Source organism: Leptosomus discolor, chromosome 1 (genome assembly GCF_034619465.1).
Source record: "Leptosomus discolor isolate bLepDis1 chromosome 1, bLepDis1.hap2, whole genome shotgun sequence".
NCBI classification, from domain to species: Eukaryota; Metazoa; Chordata; class Aves; order Leptosomiformes; family Leptosomidae; genus Leptosomus; species Leptosomus discolor.
The window spans coordinates 104,140,416-104,162,006 of NC_141391.1; the positions used below are offsets into that span (position 1 = coordinate 104,140,416).

The 21,591-nt window shown below is 38.8% G+C and overlaps 1 protein-coding gene across 2 annotated transcripts in view; it reads left to right on the forward strand.

Annotated features, from left to right (window-relative positions):
* The window catches only part of GRIK1 (glutamate ionotropic receptor kainate type subunit 1), a 171,198-nt gene that overhangs the window by 76,965 nt on the left and 72,642 nt on the right, over positions 1 to 21,591 (forward strand). For both annotated transcript variants that reach the window (XM_086462335.1, XM_086462343.1), the window contains exons 2-3: positions 16,371 to 16,538; positions 18,946 to 19,203. In XM_086462335.1, the coding sequence (XP_086318461.1) occupies positions 16,371 to 16,538; positions 18,946 to 19,203 (426 nt within the window). The remainder of the gene's footprint in view (positions 1 to 16,370; positions 16,539 to 18,945; positions 19,204 to 21,591) is intronic.

The following is a 21,591-nucleotide window of genomic DNA, read 5'->3' on the forward strand; positions in this document are numbered from 1 at the left end:
GCTTATTTCTTGACTTACTGAAACCAAATCAATAATAGTAAACAATGTGCATACGGGGTTAAACAGTAATTTTGTCGAATAAAGGGGAAGTCACATTCACATCAGAGGGACAAGAATCATACTCTGAGAGAAATAGTCTGTTTCTTCCTACAAGTGCCTGCCTGAATATGAAGAGTTTATACAATAATCTGAAAGACAAGGATGCCCTAATTCAAAAGACCTTCTAGTCACCCACTCTTTTATACACTGCTTTCCTCGAGCATTGCCACTTTCCCCTCAGAAGGTCTTCTTAAGCAGCCTTGGGCACGTGAAAACCTTAGTCCAATATCTCTCTTAGAGCTACAATTTGTGCTTGACACGAACTGGTGAAGTCACTCAGTTTCCCCTGTTTTCACAGCTGCAAAACAGAACAGCTCCAGCAACCTGAAACAATCTCCATCCTCTTGTTATGGTAATCCACCCTGAGGTTTTCAAATGTGTAGACACGAGGAGCTGAACTCAAGCTCTCTGACTTTCAGGGGAAGACTAGCATGACTGCAATCTCAGTATCACTTTGAAACAGACTTGATATATAGCTTCCAAAAAATGTAAGCCTGTTCAAATGTAAAAAATGTCAAGAAAATTCAGAGTAACACAATGTATAGGAAGTTTTACACACAGAAAGGACAAGTGAGTCACTGAGGAAGGAAAAAGAAATCTGGTGTTTTCTGAGCTGAATTTTTGATTTTATTTTGAAATTTAAGTTTTTCTCTCCACAGTGAAATTGTGGCCATTGTGGCCATAATTTATTCCATAAAATATGGAACTATTTAATTGAATTAAAGCCATAGTTTACATACTGTTCTAATTATAAGTAATTACAGTTTCCTCTTCATGGCAAGCTTATTTTATGGACTTTTAATTGAAATTTCTGACAATGAAGCTATGAGGCTAAACCCCCCCACATAATAGCTATACGTAGTAGCATCAGCTTTTATATTTTAAAAACATGAGGAATGATTTGGTAATTCAGATATTCACCTCCTGGAGCCCAGAGATGTTGTATCCAGTTTTTTAGAGAATTGTCTTTTTCTTTCTGTAATTTTTTCCTTATTCATTTAATACTATGCTACAGTTTTAACTCACTTGTAAAATTTTCTGCAATCAATTTTTCCTGCCTTTTTTTTAAAAAAAAAGGTACATATCTAACTTTCCTATTAATAACTATGATAATTACAACTACATATAACTATAATATACTAAATAAGTGTAATATTTATAATAACTACCATCTCTAACTAGCGCTAATAATTCCTGATGAAGCTGTTCCCACTGAAGCTGTTTGAGTGTTTAGCCATGATGGAGATAGAGGATCTGATGCCATGCCACAGCTATTATGAATTTTTCTTGCAAAATCTGGGCTTAATCCATGACTCAGAGAAGTCAATGGAAAGACTTGGGCTTCAATCACACTGGTTGCCTGTAACAGGTAAGGCTAGATCAGGAAATAAAAATTTAAAAAGGAAGAAAATGGTCCTACATGCTTTGGCCAAATCACTCCTACTGAAACCTTTCCTAATGCAAGAACATGCTACTTAGGCTTTGTGGTAAAAATCCAAGGATCATTGTGAACAGTCATGGCGCCATAATTTCGTTTGCAACCAAATACAAACTAGGATACATTTTGAATTTTCATTTAACACTTGCTGATACACAGGGATGTATGCACATTTGAGGGGGTTTGTTTGTTTTCAAGAATTTTGCAAGTCTTTCACAGACCCCATTCAGACAAATCTCATCTGTTGCATGTAGCTCTTGAAACACAGGAAAAAGTGCTGTCTGCAAAAATGCTCTGGAGAAGAAACAAAGAAGAAAAATAGATATAGCTACTATAGGCTTTTCTACTCAGTTTTATACTGAATTCATACCTGAGAATTGGATAGCATGTCCCAGCACAGGAATACTTCAATCTGAGTATGACTGCTGGTGAAAGACATTTCTATGTATGTACCAAGTATGCATGTCAAACATTTCATGTTTGGGTTTTATCTGGTTATAATATTGCTGGCTCAAGTATCCTGAAATTTTTCCACACAGCACAAAGGTGGCTTATCCAAAAGATACCACTTTACAGGTTTCGTGGGTGATTTGAGTAGGAGCCTCTCAAATCTGCAGATTCACCTAAAAATGAAAAGTTTGGTTCCAAAGAACTTCTAGGGACATTCAGCACTAAGAAAAGTGATGATACAAAGCAAGAATTTCTGGAGTTAAGGCTCTTACATCCCCTTTAATTTAGATCCCAATATGCATAGGAATTTCAACACCATACACTTCTCCATCAGATGGTTTAGCACTGCTGGGGAGTCTTGGTTTCCTCTGTGCATTCTAAATATTTTCAAATCAATCTTGCTAGAATATGGGTTTTTGAAGAACATACTTTCTTTGGGGCGGGAGTGGTGGGGTGGTGGGAAGCATTACAAGGAAACAGTGTTCCTATGGTTGTTTGGGTTCCCATTCCAGCTTTCTATTGTACTTGTATAATTTAGCACTTCATGTAAAGTTGTGATTAGGTACAGATGCATTCTGTTTACGCTTGTTACTTTAACATTTGCAAATGTAGACATGAATAAGATATTTTTCAGACACAAATGGCCCTCAGTAGAACTGAGGAATAGAAATGTTCCAGATTGATAATATTCAAGAAACCTTTAAATTGCAGGCACCTCAACTAAGTGTCTTTTCAAGAGCCAACCACCATTATTATAAAGAAATATGGCAACTCAAAGTGCAGGTGCTGATTAAACATTACTTGTAAGAGCGGATCGGTGCAGAATCTGCAACCCCCACCCTTAAAAGCATAATCCTAGATGAGCCTACTTAGACATTACACTTTCCAAGACTGAAAATGTATCCTGGTAATTTTCTTTAAAGCACCTGCTATGCTGAGGCTGCAATATAAATAATACCTTGTTTAGAAAAATGTCAGCTCATTTTCTATGTGTTTTTGATACTTGAGCATTTGAGGATAAAACTACGTTAATGCTAGCAAGAGAGGGAAAGAATAATCCAGCAGGACGGAAGAAAATATATTTCTATAATATTAAATTATTATAGAAAATATATTTCTATAATATAAAGGTTAAAGAATAATAGGTAAATCCTGAGAAAACCTGCCAATTTCCTTGCATCTCACAAACTGTGGGGTGCTGTCAGTGAAGTACCCCATCCTAATGGCATGCTTAGAGTTTCAGGAGAACCAAAAGAATTGATCCAGTGGGAAACCTGGTAACACTGGGTTTATATCCTTCCTCTATACCAAAAAAAGATGGAGGGGGGGGGGTGTGGCTTTATTTATTTTAGTGAAAATCAATTAAATCACTTACGTCTTTTTTAAGTTTCTGGTTTTAAACTTCAGGCTTATACTTCCTTAGTTACATACCTGACATGATCTGAGTGGCTTGTGGCACTCTATTCTGTATTTTGTCACTCTTTCTAGAAGTCTGCGAGTCTTTCTGTCACGTTGCAACAGGCTCAGCTGTGCACAAGAGCAGTAAAAGAAGCTTGGGAAAATCTTTCGCTAGGTTAACTGCAGCATGAACATACTCTGTTCACAGGGGGGCTATGTGGGGTGCTGGTCCTTAGCTTTTTTTTTCGTCTGAGGAGATCAAAAGCTTTTCCCACAGAATAATCTTTTCCTAATAGACACATTACATAGTTCCCCTGTAAGCCAAGACAAGCTCAGCAAGCAATATGTCAAGCTGGCTATGTTTTATTAATGTGCGTCTTCTGGGTTCTGAGTATCCACCTTTACCTAATAGCTATAAAGCATAGCGATGCATCCCTTTGCTGAGATACTACAAGAAATGCCATCATTTCAGTCTGATGAGGACTGAAGCACACTTGGCTCAATGGTCTATTTTGGTAACAGCCGTATTTAAATGGCTGTTGGGCCAAACCCAGTTTGCATCTAAATGAAGCTGAGCAGACCTGAGAAGAAAGGCAGCAAGGCTGGAGCTGCACGTGAGGAGGTGCAAGTGAAAGACTATGTTGAGGGAGGAGGAGTGGGGACTAGCAGCTTCACTACTCTGTGCTCTGCTGGGGGTCTGCATCTCCCAAGGTCAGAGGTGTGGCCAGCAACGGAAGGTGCCCAGAGGTTCCCAAGTGTTGTCTCTGGTGTACATTTAAAGATAAACCAGGAAAACTTCTGATTCAATTTCTTGGTGTTAAGAGTACAGGACATGTTGCCTCATGCAGGAGGGAGGCACTGGAAGACCACAAACGTCCTGGGCTCAAATTTGTCACAAAAATTTTTATTTTGCTTTTCACAGAAACAGGTCCATACTGTCACGTTTTTTTGGACAGTTTTTTGCAGTATAGGCTGGCATTTCCCAGTGAGGCTGAAGAGAGGGGGCACATATCTCAGGCCACTGTCCTAGCCCCAGGTTTATCGACTGACCTGTGCTACACAAGCCTCTCATATTGCCATAACAAACAAACAGACAAAAGGTATGAGAGGCCTCATTTTCCCCTCCAATGACAAGGATAAGGACACCAGAACTGAAGCATATTTCTTGTTTTCTGACTAGTCCTACCCCACTGACTGCATTTGTTACCTGTACCAGTGGGGCAGAGGCTCCAGCCAAGAGCTGAGACTTCGGCAGGGTTAGTGAAGAGCTCTTGGGGAGCTCCAGCCGCCATGATAGAAGGCAGCATGGTGACAGGTAAAATCCGCTTGATTTTAGCTGATTTATTTTAAGCCTTTGCTCTGGAGTGAGAGGACCAACTTTGGACTCAGAGGAGTATAAACAATTGTTCCGTATTAGACGGAAAGCAAAGTCAAAATTCACTATTTATGCACAGTGTGACAGCAAAAGCTAATGTTGTCTTTGTTGTCTCCTTAATGGTTAAACTCTTGATTAGATAACTATTCTTTGTATGGTTAAAAAATGCAAAGTGTCCATAGTAGTTTAGATCTTAATAAATTAAGATCTCTGCTGTAGCTTGCTAGCTGTAGGCTTCTTGGCATCCTCCATGTCATTCTGGATTGATAGGTAGCACTGCCTGTAGGGGAATTGTAACAGCTGGATTTCAGAAAGAAAAAAGGCAATTGACTGAAGTTAATAGTTTAAAATGTCCCCTCTACCAACTTTAACCTCCCTCTATCACCACCTCCTTTCTAGAAAGGATGTACTTTTGCATAGTCTGTGATCTGAGTTTATCCATGCTTTTTCAGGATAAGCTCAGATTTCTTCAGCTTTAATAAAGACCTTATGTTCCTAAGCATCTTATGGATAATAGTGCTTAATGGGCACTCATAAAAAGAGAGAGTATGTAATTTTTAAAGATACAAGCCTGATGTTTATGCATAAAAATGGTGTTTACTGAATAATGCGCATTTCCAAGTATAGTCTAGGATTTTGAAATGTCTTTCTATTTTTGTCTAACAGCTTGAGAAAAATGGCTAATCCTGAAGTAGTTTCATTGCATATGCAAACTCAGAATTGCTTTATAGTGAGGCTATATTCTTACACCTCAGGATTGCTCTCCAGAGTAACATGTTCGGGACTTCAGTCAAATGAATCTATACATCTTTCTAGGGGTCATCTGCTGTCATAGTGCAGGAAAAAAACGTAAAATGGCTGCACATACTGTATTGATTGCTACTTTCTGGAAAGTGTAATCTCTTGTAACCATTGCAAAGGAAGGTGGTAAAGCACTTCTTGCACAGATTTACTTCCTATTTTAACCAGGTGCCTACATAAAAGCAGGTGGCGAAACCCCTCTGAATTGAATTTTCCTTGCTATTCTTTCAGAGAGGGTCTCTATTGCTCTGTTTGATTGAAGATTTCCTCAAATATGAGGTAAAATTACTTTGTATCTGCAATGAATCTTACTGTATTTTTGAAGCAATCTAATAGTTTTGAGATGGAACCAGGTAAAATCAGTAAATAAAACTTCCAGCAAGTTCCACAGCTCAATACCGTTAGCCTTTTACTCTTCGTTCAACCAGCTTTCTTTCTATTCTTGTCTTCTTTTTATTTCTGTGGAGTGCTTTTTCCCTTCCTTTATTCCTTAATATAAACATTGGGTTTTTTTCTGTGATTGTTCCTTCTTCTCTACTTCTGTGTTGCCTTTCCATCCCTTTCCATTTTCAGAAACACCTTGTAGTCCAGCTCTTGATCAGCAATTAATATGTCAAGATGTCTGGATTTCTCAGAGGGAAATCCTTTGAATCAGACAGATATGTAGGAAAAACATACCTGTGAAGTAATGCTCTGAAAGATCTAAAAAGACACGAGAAAGTAAGTTTCTCCTCCAGTGGGACTATTTAAGTTATTACAGCATGGTGGGAGAAATTCTCAACAGTGAGAGAATCTGATGAAAACGTATTGAAAGCAGTAGAAACGTTACTCTGCCTCAGTAAAGTCTTATTTCTTCTCAACAAAATGATGGGGAGGGAAGTTTAAAAGCCTGCTACTTTGTTGCTGGAAGCCTTTAAAAAAGGGAGTAAAATCACTGTTTCTGCAGAGTCCTGGAGTGTTTTTGCTGAACAAGTTACAAAACAGGAGGATTACCGCAAAAAGCACGGGGTTATGCATGGATCCAGCCACATAGCTGCAGTCAATGCATGGCTGACAAACACATTGACCAAGATTGCCTCATTAACTAAAAGAATTGCTTTATTACTTTATACTCCTTACTATCCTTATGAGCATTTTGGCAGTGCTTGCACTGAACCACAATGTTCACCTGAAGCATTTAGCACAGGAGCTACGTTGGACAAGGGCTCCCTTGCTGTGCTGCAGGGTGAGTGTCTTACGACAACACTGCCCTGTTTCACTGGATTACTGGGGAGCTCTGAAGAAAGCAGCTCTGTTTGTTCCACACATCTTGATTAAAACATGGTTCTGTTGAAGGAGAAGGCTTGATCAGCCATGTACTTACGCAAAGAATAATATACAAGCCATGCTCTGAAAAGTGGGCCAGATCTTATGCATGAGCAGAGGGAAAATAGGGTGTTGAAACTCTGTGTATGCTGCTTTAACCAGTGCCCTGCTCCTGAGGAAAACATCTCACACAAAATCTAACCCTAGTCTCTGCAAGGCTCATCTGCCTAATTCTAGCTCCAAGAAGAGAAAGGAAATAATTCTTGTTCCCTGCTCCTTGCTGCATGGCCAGAAATAGCATCTGATGGGACCCTCAGTTACATGTGTAACGGGGTAGTTATAAACAACTTTCTCCCTCTCTTGTTTTTGTCTGGTTTGAAATAATAATAATGCTGCAATGCATGGATAGCTAGTTTGCCAAAGTAGGTATGGTTATGTGGGGGGAAGAAGAGCAAACTTTATAAATAACGTGTGTATTAGGCTGCATTTTCAGTACCTCCTGACTAGTCTGTGCATCAAGTGAAAACAGTAAAATAAAGGCAGTAAGGAAATAGGTTTTTATATTTCTATTAAATAGAGAGTTTGCACCTCTGAAGTGATCCTTTAGTTTCTGGCTAGTACTGCCACTGTATTGCAAGAGATACCTAAATCAGGTCAACCAATTTTTTTCCCCATAAAAAGAAGAAAAAGTTCATTACTTAGAAATTCTATAACATGAATCATGCCAATTGAGCCTTTGGGAAATATCTCCAAACTCACAAGCTGAACTCAGATAAATCCCATTGGAAAAGAGAGATCTTTGTATCTTAATAAGCTCAACTTTTTATGTATGTACATACACATACACATATTTTTATCCCTCTGCTTTCCACAGGATGAAAGCATCGGTGAATGCAGTACCTTGCTAGTGCGCAGATAATTATAAAACCACAGCCCTGGCTTTCATAGGGAAGGTTTTGGATAGAAAAGTGCTTTAACATTTTCTGTTTAAGATCCTTTCCCTCTTTGTGCTCTTTATCTCAATCTTTAACTAGGTCTTGTTTGCTGTGAGTTATGTATTCAGACCTGGTATAAGGGGTTGCAGCTCTACAGCAGTTGCAGATCTCGCACCTGTCTGCACGAGGGCTGAAACCAAAATGTGATTTCTGCCAGTTTCATCACCGTGTAATTAAACACTAACCATGTTGCATGAAAATAACAGAAAGGCTGAGTCCCTGTGAGAGTTCAGTCTAAATCAAGCAAATTCTGAATCAGACTGCAAAGCCTGACAAACCATACCTCAGCTCTTGTTAAAGCTGAGAGCAAATCTTCACAGAACTGACTGGGATACAATTGCGTCCTAAAGACACGCCCAGAGGTGGATTTCAGATGTGCAGGAGATACTCAATTTGTCAAATATTCAGTGACCTTTCTAAAAACAAATCTAATCTTGAAAAAACTATCCTCGCATTTGCTGAAATTGGCTCTTGAATTGCATCCCCTTCTGTCTGTCTTCCTCAGGTTTCAGGTCATGAACCTGTCCCAGGTTTCAGCTTCCCAGTCCTACTACACAGTCATGGAAAGGAAAATGTAACCATCACTCCAAGCCCCCAAAGCCAGCCCCACTCTAGATTATTTTGTTTCATGGCAGATTTCTTGCAGTCTGGACAAGCTTGCAATCCGCAGAGACAGCAGAGCAAGCAAATGCAAAGATGGGGATAAGGGAGGCAGGCAATCCAGGTGAGCACCAGAGTGAGATATTTGCCTTTCTGTGTTCACCACCTCATCTTTTACTTTAGATTTGGACGTCTGGAAACAGTGAAAGTAGAGTGTAGAAAGAGTAAGGGTATGGACTTTGAGTTTTGTTTGAAGTGCATCCTAAAAGAAGGAGCCCACAGACAGATAATGAGTTACAGAGGAACAATGATCCAGACCCAGGATCTGGCATGGGGAATGAAAAGGCAGTGACACTTGGCAGGGTATAGCAATGAGGAATAAAACCAAAGGCGGGCTGGACAGGAACCAGGCTAGGTGAATGCAAAGATGGTGAATGCCGAGGTAAAGACAGGGGCTTGAAAAAGGGCGGGAATAGACTGAAATAGAGCACAATGTATGGAAGGTTTCCAAAACAGCTTATGAACAGATTGAAGAGGGAGTGACGGTAAGAAAGTCACTCAAGCTCTCAATTTCACTGTCTGTAAAATGAGGATGATAATAGCTGCCTAAATCAGAGGTCCCTGTTGCAAGGCTAAATTCGCCCGTGCAAAGAATGCTAATGTGTTCAGTTTGCATTCTGTGAGCCAAATGCAAACTCCATGTATCTAATTCCACAAAAACCTAGGGGAGCAAACCCACTTTGGTCTCGATTTGTAAATGTAAAATGCAATTACTGTTTGTTATAGGATTTTATTCATCAATGATTCTTCCTGACAATTTTTTTTTTTTTTTTTTTGATACACACAAACACATACCAGTAGTTTTTAGGTCATTTATAAATTAGAGGTAATAGCCAATTTCTGGACTAATCTTACACAGTCAGTGAGCTAACTTTAAAAAGAAAGATACCGTGAAACTGTCTGCTAAAGGTAAGCCTCTAAGCAACAACTCATTTGTTTATATATTTTCTGGTAAAATGAATGTCCAGACTTAACTCTGTAATGAATGCACTTGTCCTGGCTTTCAGTTGGACTCCTTGTGGCACAGGAGAATATGTCCTCTGGTCAGTGGTGAGGATGGAAAAAAATGCTTGGCGGGGATTACCAGTAGTGAGTACTTTCAGTCCAAGTGGCACACTGTTTAACTCTGTAAGTGGACATTATCTGCAGAAAAAATCTTCATAAACACTGTTTTATTCTCCCCTGTTCCTCTTTGGGCTAGCAGGGCTACCCCTACCACTTTGCCAGCCCCACTGAGCTGCAGAGGTGTGTGTGAGTCCATAGCCATCCCGGCAGCAGAGTGGCATCCATCTCTGTATCAACAGAGAGCAAGGGCAAACTGCATGACTGCATGTTAATCTGGCTTTATGAATCTTGTACATTAACTTGGCATCAGCAACAGCTTCTCTTTTGGGAAACAAGTGGCACATAGCTGCACAGTCATTAAGATTTTAACTCTCAATTCTCTTCAGTGACTGACAGGTGGGTTTTAATGAGGTCTCATGGACCTCCTGTTGTTCAGACAGTGCTGTGGAAAGGAGGGGAAGCTTCTCAAAGCAAAAATCCCTCCAGGAGATAGATGTTTGGATGTTTCTGGAAGTCCTGCTAGCGAATCACCTGCACATCATGACACTGGATTGCCTTTGAAAGCTGTCAGAGGCTCAAAGTTTTGAGGATGGAGCAATGACATCCAGTGGGCCTCGTGCTTCCACATCGTTTATTCAGTGTTTATTCAGAGACACTATGAAACTAGGATAACCTTTGAGCAAGAAAAGGAAATCTGGACATCAACCTTGGAGAAGTAAAGTGTTATCCTTAACTGGAAAGAGCTGTAAAGCACAGAAAGTCCTCTATTTGTCTGATGAAGGGAAAAATACCTGTGTCCTTAAGAGCAAAATCTTAATTGTTAATCTCAACTATATTTTGCCTCTGTCATCCTTCTTAGTCTGTATGTTTTAATATTTCAAGCATTTTTTACTGCATGGTCAATGTATTTGTTTCCAAATAGCATTCTTTTGATGTGTAGAGCCTGAATAAGAACATAAACAACATACAGCTTTCAGGTTTTTTAACACCTCCTGTTTCTTACTTTAATTTCCATTGAAATATCAAAATACTTGATGTTGGCATTAATATGGCTACTCCTGGAGTCATATGCATATATGAATAGCTGAGCTATTGTCTTTAAGTTGCTGGAACCACTGGCTGTATGAAAGAGATGGCATTCTGGGGGATGAAAATCTGGCAGTAAATAAAAATCCCAGCAATATATATTTTAAATATAATTGTATCTGGTGGCTTGACTTATGGTCCTTGAATAATGTATCTAGTATTCAGCAACTCTTTTCTCTATTTTAACAGTGCAAGCAAATTACTTCCCTACACTGCCAGCATTTTCCACTGGTCAAAAAGTAGAGAGAATTGTGTAAGTGATAACAAAATTATTAAAAAATGTCTGAAGGACAGTTGAATAGCTGATACACAGTGGGCTACTGGTGTGAAAGGGAGGTTGGCTGCCGGTCCAGTGTGTGAGTGTTGGCATGGACCTGCTGTAGAGCTGCCTCACACAGGCACCAGTGAGCTGGAGAGACTTTTAACAAATTTCATTGGGAAATATGAAATTTATCCACCAAAATAATGAACATGAGAAAGTCTCAGAGCAAGATCTACATCTGAAAAATATCTGGGTTTTTTTTGGCATGTCTATGGTGACTACTGGGTCTCAGGCTGTCTTAAGAGCAGAAAGTGTTTTTTTTCTCTTTCGGTCACCTTCAGTTGTTAGAAGAAAACATAGACCAACCTCAAAAAGCGTGGCATTTTCACATTTCTGTTTTGCAGGCTACCTGTACTGTCTTTCTCTGTAAGCTTACCTCCACTTCATCTGGCTTTCTGTAGTATTTTGACAGGAAGTAGCAAATAATAAAAAAACCCCAATGCTATAAGATGCTGTTCTTATGTTTGCTATGGAGCAATTACGGAAAATCTCTCTGCAAGCATGATAGAGTTTTTAAAATATTTTGAAAAGTTAGCATTTTACTTTGAAAAAATCAAAGTGATACCGCTGACTAAAATCACGGAAATCCTTCAAGGCTACTCAGGCAATTTGACATATGTGGCTAAAAAAATACACTACAACCACTGTGTTAGAACTGAAATATGTTGGTGAGATATTTTGCACTGAGGAAACCTGACCAAAGAAGCCCAGGGAGACAGGTTGATAACTGCTATCAGAAAGGTCAACAATTTTTAGCTGTTGCTGTTTATCACTGGTTTTAAAACAGGGACAAAGAATTTTTGCAATAACAAGCTTTTGAACTCTGCCTTGTCTGGAAGTAAAATGTTGAGACCCATTGAGAGCTATGGAAATTGATTCAGCCATGACCTTTTCTAAAACTCTCAGTCTGTGATGACCCCTTTAAATGAAAACATTTGCTTGCTTAGAAGGACTAGAGCTGCCTTTTCAGGTGTGCCTACTGAGGTGTTCTTTTATATTTTTGACATTTTACTTGCTGTAGAACTTTTTATCTTCAGAAGAAGAATGAGGCTGATGCTTTGTCATAGTTGTCGGTTTGGCTTGCATCCCTCCCTCCTCTCTGCAGAGCAGTCACTCATGTGGCTTAGTCCTCATTTCTGTCAGAGCAACATTAGCTCTCATAGTGTTTTTCATCTTACTTTCCACAGTGAAATTCAAAGTAGAGGCAGATGCAGCTTTTTCCTTAAGCCTCACAGACATCACTTTATAAAGTAAATACTGAAAATGAAAGCTTTCCTCACACACGTGCATTGAAGCAGGATTATTGGTTAAGTGAACACGAACCCTGGGTTCTCCCACCGAAGCGCCCACGTGTGGCTGGCAGAGTTACTCCCTGCGTGTAATAGCATCAGGTAACCTACGTTTGGCAAGTATCCAGTGAGACAGCCTCTGCGAGGCCTTGACATCCACATGAAGCAGAGCAACCCCTATAGCTCTGATATCTGGTTTTGGGCAGGCAGCTTTCTGCAGAATCAGGTGGCTGATCCCGCTTACCATGGCAGTGCCTGTGCAGAAGAAAGGTCAGGTCTGCCACTGATCAGGACTAAGCAGACTTTGTTTGGCCAAAGCTGCTGCAGCAGATTCACTATCTGGCTGAGTAATTGGGGAGGAGGGGAGGGAGATGAAAAGGAGGACTCAAAAGTTTAAGCTTTGTCCCATGTATGTGCTACCAGCAGCCTACCTTGAAAGCCAGTGCTTGTTTTGGTGCTTAGCAATAATAGCCTCATTTCTGAAACATCATTTATATCTTGAGTTAACATTGATTTTTTTCCTTCCCTTGTAGAATCCTGTGGTTAATTTGTTTTTAAAATGTTGCACAGTAATTACTTTATTTAAATGAATCATCTGACAAACTGATTCTTCATCAAACTTGTCATTTACTCTGCTATTTCTCTTTTAACCTGGACCTTACAATAAATTCTAAGCTTGACTCTAAGTCATCAGTAGAACACAGAAGAAGAGAAACTATTTATTAAATTGCTAGATTTCATGAAGGATACATGGATGAAAATACAACAGCACAGAACAACCAGATTTTATCTGCTGGCTTGTCTGTCATGCAAATTTATAGACTGATTCAACTCTTTTCCACACACTTAGTTCCCGACAAAAAAATCAAGGTCAAATAGGTACCAGTTCAAGATTTTCGTGATGCAACTATCCCAGACTTCACTCACAGTAAGCAATAATTCCCTCCATGAACTCTCTCGTGGCCTTTGTTCATGGGCAGCAGGGCGCTGCTCTTTGTGCTTACTTTAGGGTTTGATCAGGAGAACATTCAGTCAAGTAAACGTTTACTGACTTGGAAGAATGACTTTTGTGGTCTCAAAACTTCCCCATCCTAACAGGGAGGGGGAGCACTAGTTTTCAGAGACTCTAAATGGCACCCTATTCAGCATCTCCAGTTCAGCTGAACTAAATTTCCTCTGTAAAATTATGAATGTCTTGACTGTCCCGTTCTTATATCAGACCTATCCAGAGTATGTCACCAGCAAATTAAAGAATGTAATCAAAGTTGTTTGTAAGTGCTTACTGCTATGTTAACAGGTACAAAAGAAACCTGGAAAATATGATGAAGTGGTACCAAAATACTGATTATACAGCTGACTTTCAGAAGGAGCTATCTGAATATATTAGACGTGTGTGTGACAGTGCATATGCAGTTTTGATTAGTTTGCTTAGGAACACATCCATGCAACACTTTCCTTCTTTCCATCACTCCTCCTTTCCCTCTACTTCTCCCCTCTGCCCAGTGAGCTTCTACTCTTTTTTAAAAGGGACCAAGCAAAAATTCTGCAAAATTCTGATAGCAAAGTATAAATAGTATAAATTAAAATTAATCTCCATTTAACAGGCAACTGATTAGAGATCTGGAAAAAGTTCTAGTCCTAAAATGAGAAAGTGCTTGTGTATGTGCAGGTGTGAAGGTTGCCTCAAGGGTAGTTGAAAGAAGTTGTTTTAATTTATTAAAAAAAAAAAAAAAGAAAAATAAATTAATACAAGGACAGCACAGTAATAGTTTCCAAGATGGAGAAGATTTTTTACCAAGATCAAAGAGTAAGAGACCAATCCTATTGGAAGTAGGGAGAGACGGTGGTCACTCTGTCTTATTAGAAAGTTATCTCAGGCTATCCATTGCACTCAGTGACCTCCAGTTTGCCTTACAAAACAATGTTCTGCTAATTCTAGTACCGGCCTAAGCAAAACACAGCAGTTGTATCTTACTGGCCCAAGCCCAAGCTGGCATTATAGCTAATTGAAAATACTTGTCTTTCTCATATGAAAGGAGGGAAAGCAAATTTTATTTAACCAGAAAAGTAGTAAACTTGTCGGTATCATCATTGGGATGAGGAATAGTAAAATCTGAAAGAATAGGCATTAGATTGTTTTCCTTCTGTTAATCCTATGGTTTGCAAATCTGGAAAATCCTACTGACTCTCAGAATTCTGTGTGAGGTTTTACATTTGGTTCCAAAACCAGCACTTAAACATTTTTTCCCGGCTATTTCTGTGTGTCACAGTCTCCTCTAATCACTTGTATGTTTTATGATGGAGGGGGGAAAAGTATAAAGCGATATCTAGGGCTCAAATTTCACGTGTGGAAATGCGAAAAAAAAGGTCTTTAATGTTCTAATACATGCGTATAGTAAATGGAAAATACATACAGTGAACAAGAAAATTGCTTAAGTTGGCAAAATAGCTTAAGTTATGTCAAGATATTGTTACCTATTGCTTTGAGAGATAATATAATGCTGTATTCGAGTAGCTAGAGATTGCATTGCCAACTTGGGATTGATAGTGTGTTCATTGCTGACCTAAAATTTGAAACAGGGTTTAATTCCACTGTGTTCCCATCTGCTGACCATCAGCTAATGACTGCACTGTTGATACACCAATGACATCAAAATTGCAAGAGATTGCAGTGCATTAGCTGAATATATTCTGATCCTCAGAAAATATAAAGCCATATCTAGGGCTCAAATTTCACATGTGGAAATGCGAAAATATGTAACTGAGAAATCCAAAGTATTCTCTAGTGACTTGCACTAAATGAGTAAATTATACTTGCAAAATCAAGTACTGAAGCTGAAGATTGCTGTTTAAAGGCGCTATTTTTTTTCAAATTAGCTGTGTTTGTTATGCATTCATCAAATCCCGGTGCTCTTAGACAGCCTGAATGTGTTGTTGGCATAATAAAGTCTCTAGAGGCTAGAGGGAATAGACATTCCAGTATAAGTGGGACAGCCTGTTGACTTGAAAAATAGCCACCTTTCACATCTCAGAGTATATGCCAAAGCATTCAGTATGCTTCCAAAATTCAGGTTGGTTATTTACAGGTCATCTTCTGGAAAACTTGCTTCCAGGTTGAAGAAAAGCTTAGATTCACCTCATTTGCTTTAAAAAGGAGCAAGAAGTACATACAATTTTGGTTTGAAAGGTAGAAAAGAAGTTCTGACAAATTGGGCAGCACTCCACAGTGGCCCAGCAGGGATAACACAAAGTGGGTTGGGACACGTCTTTGTTCAAATACTTCAAAATAAATGTTGGAAGAAGATTCTAGAGGAAGTTGAGAGCAATTGTGCTAGATCCAGCACTGTCCTTAGAAGCAGACTTTCTAAACCAGTGCCATCATGGTACTGGTAGACACTACACTACTAGAGAAATCGCTTGACACCTTGGCACAGAGGTGAAATATTCTGTGGCTCAGTCATGTTCTGTATCGAGTTCAGTTCATTCAGCAATGAGCTTTGAAACTATAAAAATACTCACCTCTCCTTGAGCAAACTGAGAAATAGCCAACAACATTGCCCAAGTTTTATGAAAACCGAAGCCCTACTAAGACACCGGCCTCAAGTGGAAACTTTCAGTCCATTTCTACTCAAATTCCTAAGTCACTTCTGAATGTGGATATTGTGCTGCCAAGATTTGCTGAAACCCTTTAGAAATATCTCTTCCACATCCAAATTTAATCTCTAAACATAGATTAGATTGGAGAAGGGGGGAAAGACCTATGAATATCACCGTTTTCATTAGTTGAGAACTTGATAGAAGTTTTCACAAACATTTAAAAATTTTAATTTGAAAAGCCTGAATAATAAAGATGCGTCACCTTTCACAGATGTTTGTCTAAGCAACATTCATATTGAGTTAACCTACAGTGACATTGTAGATAAAAACTAATGATCCAATATGTTTTTGCTGTAGTGCTTTTAACAGTGATTTTAGCTGTTTTCCTTTATGAACACTCAGATTATTATTGCTCATAGTTTATTTTTCTCTTTTTATGTACAGTGATGAAGAGGTGAATAATACTTCTCATTTATCTCTGTTTCAACAGGAGGGATATTCGAAACTGTGGAAAATGAACCCGTTAATATTGAAGAATTGGCTTTCAAGTTTGCAGTCACCAACATTAATAGAAACAGAACACTGATGCCTAATACAACATTAACCTATGACATCCAGAGAATTAACCTTTTTGATAGTTTTGAAGCCTCAAGAAGAGGTAATAATCTCAATTACTGTGTCAGTAACATACGTGTTCTATACTACCTTCCTCAGCCTGGTCTTCTTTTTTACTCCAATTGTAATGTGTATATGAACGGTAATATAAAATTCATCTTTCAAAGTTATTTGAACCAAGAATGAAGCTGGACTTGGACTTGTCATCTAGTTTCTGACAAAACACCTACATACTGTCTGCATGCTAAGAGCCCCAGATGGAAGGTGGCAAGTCCGACCCATTTTTCTTTCCAAAAAATAGATTTGCCACCTGGAATTCTGCAGAATATGATCACGGGCTAACAGGGAGCACAGTGGTATGTCACAACCCATAATTAGCACACACACAGAGATATCCTTTATTTGTAACAAATTATTTATACTGTACTTTGAAGAACAGAGGCCAGTAGTCTCCCTGCCCTGAAATATTAGTGCTTCAGAGGGTTAGAGATAGAAGTAAGTTTCTCTTGTTAGAGACAACTGTAAGAATTGGACAAGTTTGTCCACAGGATTGGACAAGTTTGGAATTTTTTTGCCTATTCTTTTCTTTTTCTCAGAGGGAAAAGCATGGTGCAATTTACTTGCATCTAATTTACTTGCAGACCAAAACAGAAAGGGGAAAAAAGTCATGACCTTAAGCACAGTGTATTTCTTCACCTCTAGGAGGCAACCTCGAAGTTTGATAAAATTATATATACAACAATGTAGTTCTTGGGATTACCTGGTGTGCACACAGTGTCACACAACAAAAGAAAGACCTGTAAGTGGCTAAGATTTCGTAGATGTGCTTTGCAGTTCACTACAGCATCTATCACTGTAAATGGTAGAAGATAGGCTTGCTATAAGGCAAAAGATGTGTCTGGTATAAGGCAAGTGAAAGCTGGAAAATAAACATGCTTCGCATCATGAATCGTGCTATAATGCTGATGAGCTGTCGCCTTCCAAACGTCTAAGTTACTAAACCCTCCTTGTGGTACTCTAGTTTCTTCTGAAAGATTGGAAAAAAGGAGAATGCTTTCAAAGAACAGCAAAAAAATCTTTAAATTCTCTTTATTGCATTCTTTTTCAAGTATCAGATATATACTGGAACTATATGCTATCAAAAATCAATTATGATGGATTTATAATCCAGATAATCCAGAGAGACAGGATTTTAGATTCCCTGTAGAGTGAGAACTTATTCTGTGACGATTGTGAAAGTACCTTCTCCATTTAATCTGTAGGAAGTAGTTAATTATAAATGTTTTTGTAAATCTACGTGCAAGGAATCCATTCAGACAGTGGTAATTTCTTATCATGAATTATTGATATTATTTATGCAATTTGCACATTAAAACTTGTGATCCTTTAAGAAGCCTTCTGAATTAAACCTTGAAAGCCTGTGCATTTTATGCTGTCTGTAAAACACTCATTTGTAGACTGAAACAGAAAATAATTTATTTTCTGTCCTATTCTACTACTATCAGAGAGCTAAATATTAATTAAAAAAATCTCAGCTCATTGTGGATGTTTGCATACTTAGTATTTCATCCAATCACTGTAAATTGTAAATTTCCTACGAAGGACTACCTTACAAAGAGTACAGCACTGCAACTCAGTGCAGGGCTTTGTCCCAGTTGATAAAGATCTTATTAGAAACGTTGGCAGTAAATTTTACTAATGTACAAAAGTAATTAATATTACTTCAACTTCTGTCTGTTAGCCTGAAAAAGCATGGGAGGGAAAGACAATGAAAAGACACCTACAGGAGAGATTCTTTTGGCTGAGATATAGGCATATAGATTTGTTGATACTGGCATTTGACTATTTGGAAAGGTATTAAAATGTCAGTGTGTGTTGGTTCTTTATTTCCCTGTGTCATTATTGAGGGTTTTAGGTTTTACTGCGGGTTTTGTAAACACAGATGACGGAGCGCCACGAATCATAGTGCCCTTTACTGTTTATGTTCCTTCAGTAGCCTGAAATTAAACCAACTCACATTGGTAGAAACTTGCCAGTCACTAAGGGAATCCATGTAGTGTCTGTTCTGACTCCATGAACATATTTCCTGACATGATGCCATAAAACTTAATTCGTATGGCGTCCCTTTGGCAAGCCAGTAGCCAGAAAGCTCCTGGTTTCTCCAGGATAATGTCATTCTGAGAAAGGCAATTTAGGAATCAATGTGATCTGAAGGTAATGAGCAGAGAAATTGCTTTGGTTTTTATTTGTAGCAAGCAGGTTCTGATCAGTAAAGCCATTTTCAGGAACCATTTCCAAATCTCTCAGTGGGTTTGGGAGCAACACGGTTATCCACTCACAGTCTGAAATGGTGGGGATGGATGGAGAACAAATGACCTCAGTAAATATCACACAAGTTAATTGCTTTTGCCAACTAACAGCTTCTTCCTTTCCCTTCCTCTCCCCATCAGCATGTGACCAGCTCGCTCTTGGAGTGGCTGCTCTGTTCGGACCTTCCCACAGCTCCTCCGTCAGCGCAGTGCAGTCCATTTGCAATGCACTTGAAGTCCCACATATTCAGACCCGATGGAAGCACCCTACAGTGGATAACAAAGATGCATTTTATATCAACCTCTATCCAGACTATGCAGCCATCAGCAGAGCAGTTTTGGATCTTGTATTATACTACAACTGGAAAATAGTAACTGTAGTATATGAAGACAGCACAGGTAAGTAGTACTGGTGCACTGCAGATTCATCTACTTCTATTAATGTACATACATGAATAAATTCTGTGAGAAAGAGTGCCTGTGATAGTTCAGTTTGGCATACTTAACAGCAATTTCCCCAGAATATAGAAGAAAAGGGTCTCTTAAGGCTCAGCTATCCTGCTGCTATGGTTTTTGGAACACTGTTCGTTTCATCACACCTTAAGAAGTCACCAGTTGGTAGCTCCTGGATTCTGAATACTCAGTCATGTCTTGCTTTCTATTTGTGGAACAAACAACACAGCTTCAAACTGGTAAATATTCTGTGTGGGACTGATTAAGGATTTCCCCTCTCAATGAGGGGTTGATGTTAAAAGGGATGCATATACAAACCAGAAGTTCAAGCTGCAGCATTTTTAAGGTGGAGACTAACTTGTTCCTTTAAACTGTTTCAGAAACAGCTAACCCACTTGCTAGCTGGGTACTGAAGGCTGAATCTGAAAATTGCAATTCTTGTAAATGTTTCCAGCCTAGGACTCCTAACTCAGAGATCATTCATTCTTTGTGATAAGAACCTCCTCTAGGGCACAAAGTAGTCATAGCTGTCCAGTGGCATACCACAGACAGTGAATATCCATAACTTGTCTCTGTTTAGTCACATGGGAAAAAAAAGAGAATAACAAACTCATTCCTGGGAACAAGTGATTTAAAAGCTTATCAGAGACTAGGACTTTTTTTTTTTTTTTTAATAATACACAGAGATTCTGGAAGACTGTTGATGTTATAAGGAAGTCTAAGCCACTATTGCATGTCTTTACATAAATAGGGTTTATTATCCCTGTAGCTGATACCATATACTGTATTATATTAGTTTCTGAGAAATGTATTGACTGCTCTGGTCATTGAGAGAACTGCATACCTAAACTGCTCTCAGAAGGAGTCCTGTCCAGCAGGATTACACACCAAAATTTATTCTAAACATGACTGCACAGAACATAATCTCTCCTACAGTGTAGACTCAGTCATGGATTAAGGGCCTGTAATCTGTCTTCACAAGAAAAGATTTGCATGTAAACAAACCATTAAAAGCTCAGAGAGGTCTATAGCTCTCCTGTCAAAACATAGGACATGCTCAGCAAGGCCTGCCAACCGATAGTTTTTTGCAGGGCAAAAAGTTACAGATAAGGGCAGAAAAGATTTTTTTTTGGCGACATCATATCTGTAAGGATGAAGACAATAGAGCCAGCTAAATAAAACTTACACTGACAGTTATTCCTCTATAAACTCTCACCACCATCTTTCAGCACTATCTTTTTATGGTAAAGGTGTAGCTGAACCATGCGTATTTCTGAAAAATCCTGTAGTGCATTAGCAGTCATTGGTGTAAATAAGCACTTCACTATCAACACTGCTCTGAGACTTGCAGTCCCCCTTCTCTTCCCATTACCCACAGAAATATAGCACCTTCTAGAGCTCTATAGACATGCAGATAACACTTAAACTGATTCTTTGATAATGGCATAAAACAAACCTGGATGAGCCATGAGCTCAGGCACGTGCCTAAGCCTTTAGAGGGCGTATGCGGGAAAAAAAACAACCCCTTTTAAAATCATATTGTAAAAACAAGTCTGAAAGACAGAATTCTGCTAAAAAAACCCCTCCAAAACTCAATTTAAGGCTAAAAATATTGTATTTATTTCTGCACTGTTGACAGCACGAAAGCAGCATGTTCCCTCCTGGATCCAAGAGTCAGATCTCAATGTCAATGTTCTGCTCACCTTGGACTATGAGAGTACACCAGAGGATTGGAGGTAGAAGAGAAAGAAGAAGTCAGGCTGGGTTTACTGCAGTGGTTTTCTTGCATTTCCAGTATGATGGTCTAGCTCAGCAGGAGTTCTGCTGGACTCCTGGCACTGTATGCCAAATTATACTCATGGATAAACAAGTAGAGGTCTTTTTCTGCCTCCCCTGTTATCAAATTAGCATTCCAAAACTCTAAGTGCTGTGTACGTGTTTAGTTACAAAAATGACTGATATTAAAGAGACTTAATTTGCAGAGATATTTACAAAGTAAATTAGTCATCAATCATCTTATTAACTTGGAGTTCAGGAAAGTAAACAGGTCAACTCTGATCAATATATATAGTCTTTGGATTTTGGGTTAGAGTGACATCGTTTAACTCAAGCTCTTTTTACTTCTCATTTCTCATGCTTGACATTGTTACACCACAAGAAGAAAAAGTGTAGTAAGTTATTTTTTTCTTAGACGCTAATTGTATGTGAAGAGCAGCTTTATTCCTAAACAAACAATGAACTCATAGCTGTAACAGTGAACTTCCAATGATCCATACCCAGATTATTCAGGTTGATATTAGCCCTGCCCCAGGTTAAGAGTCCATTTTGAAGTTT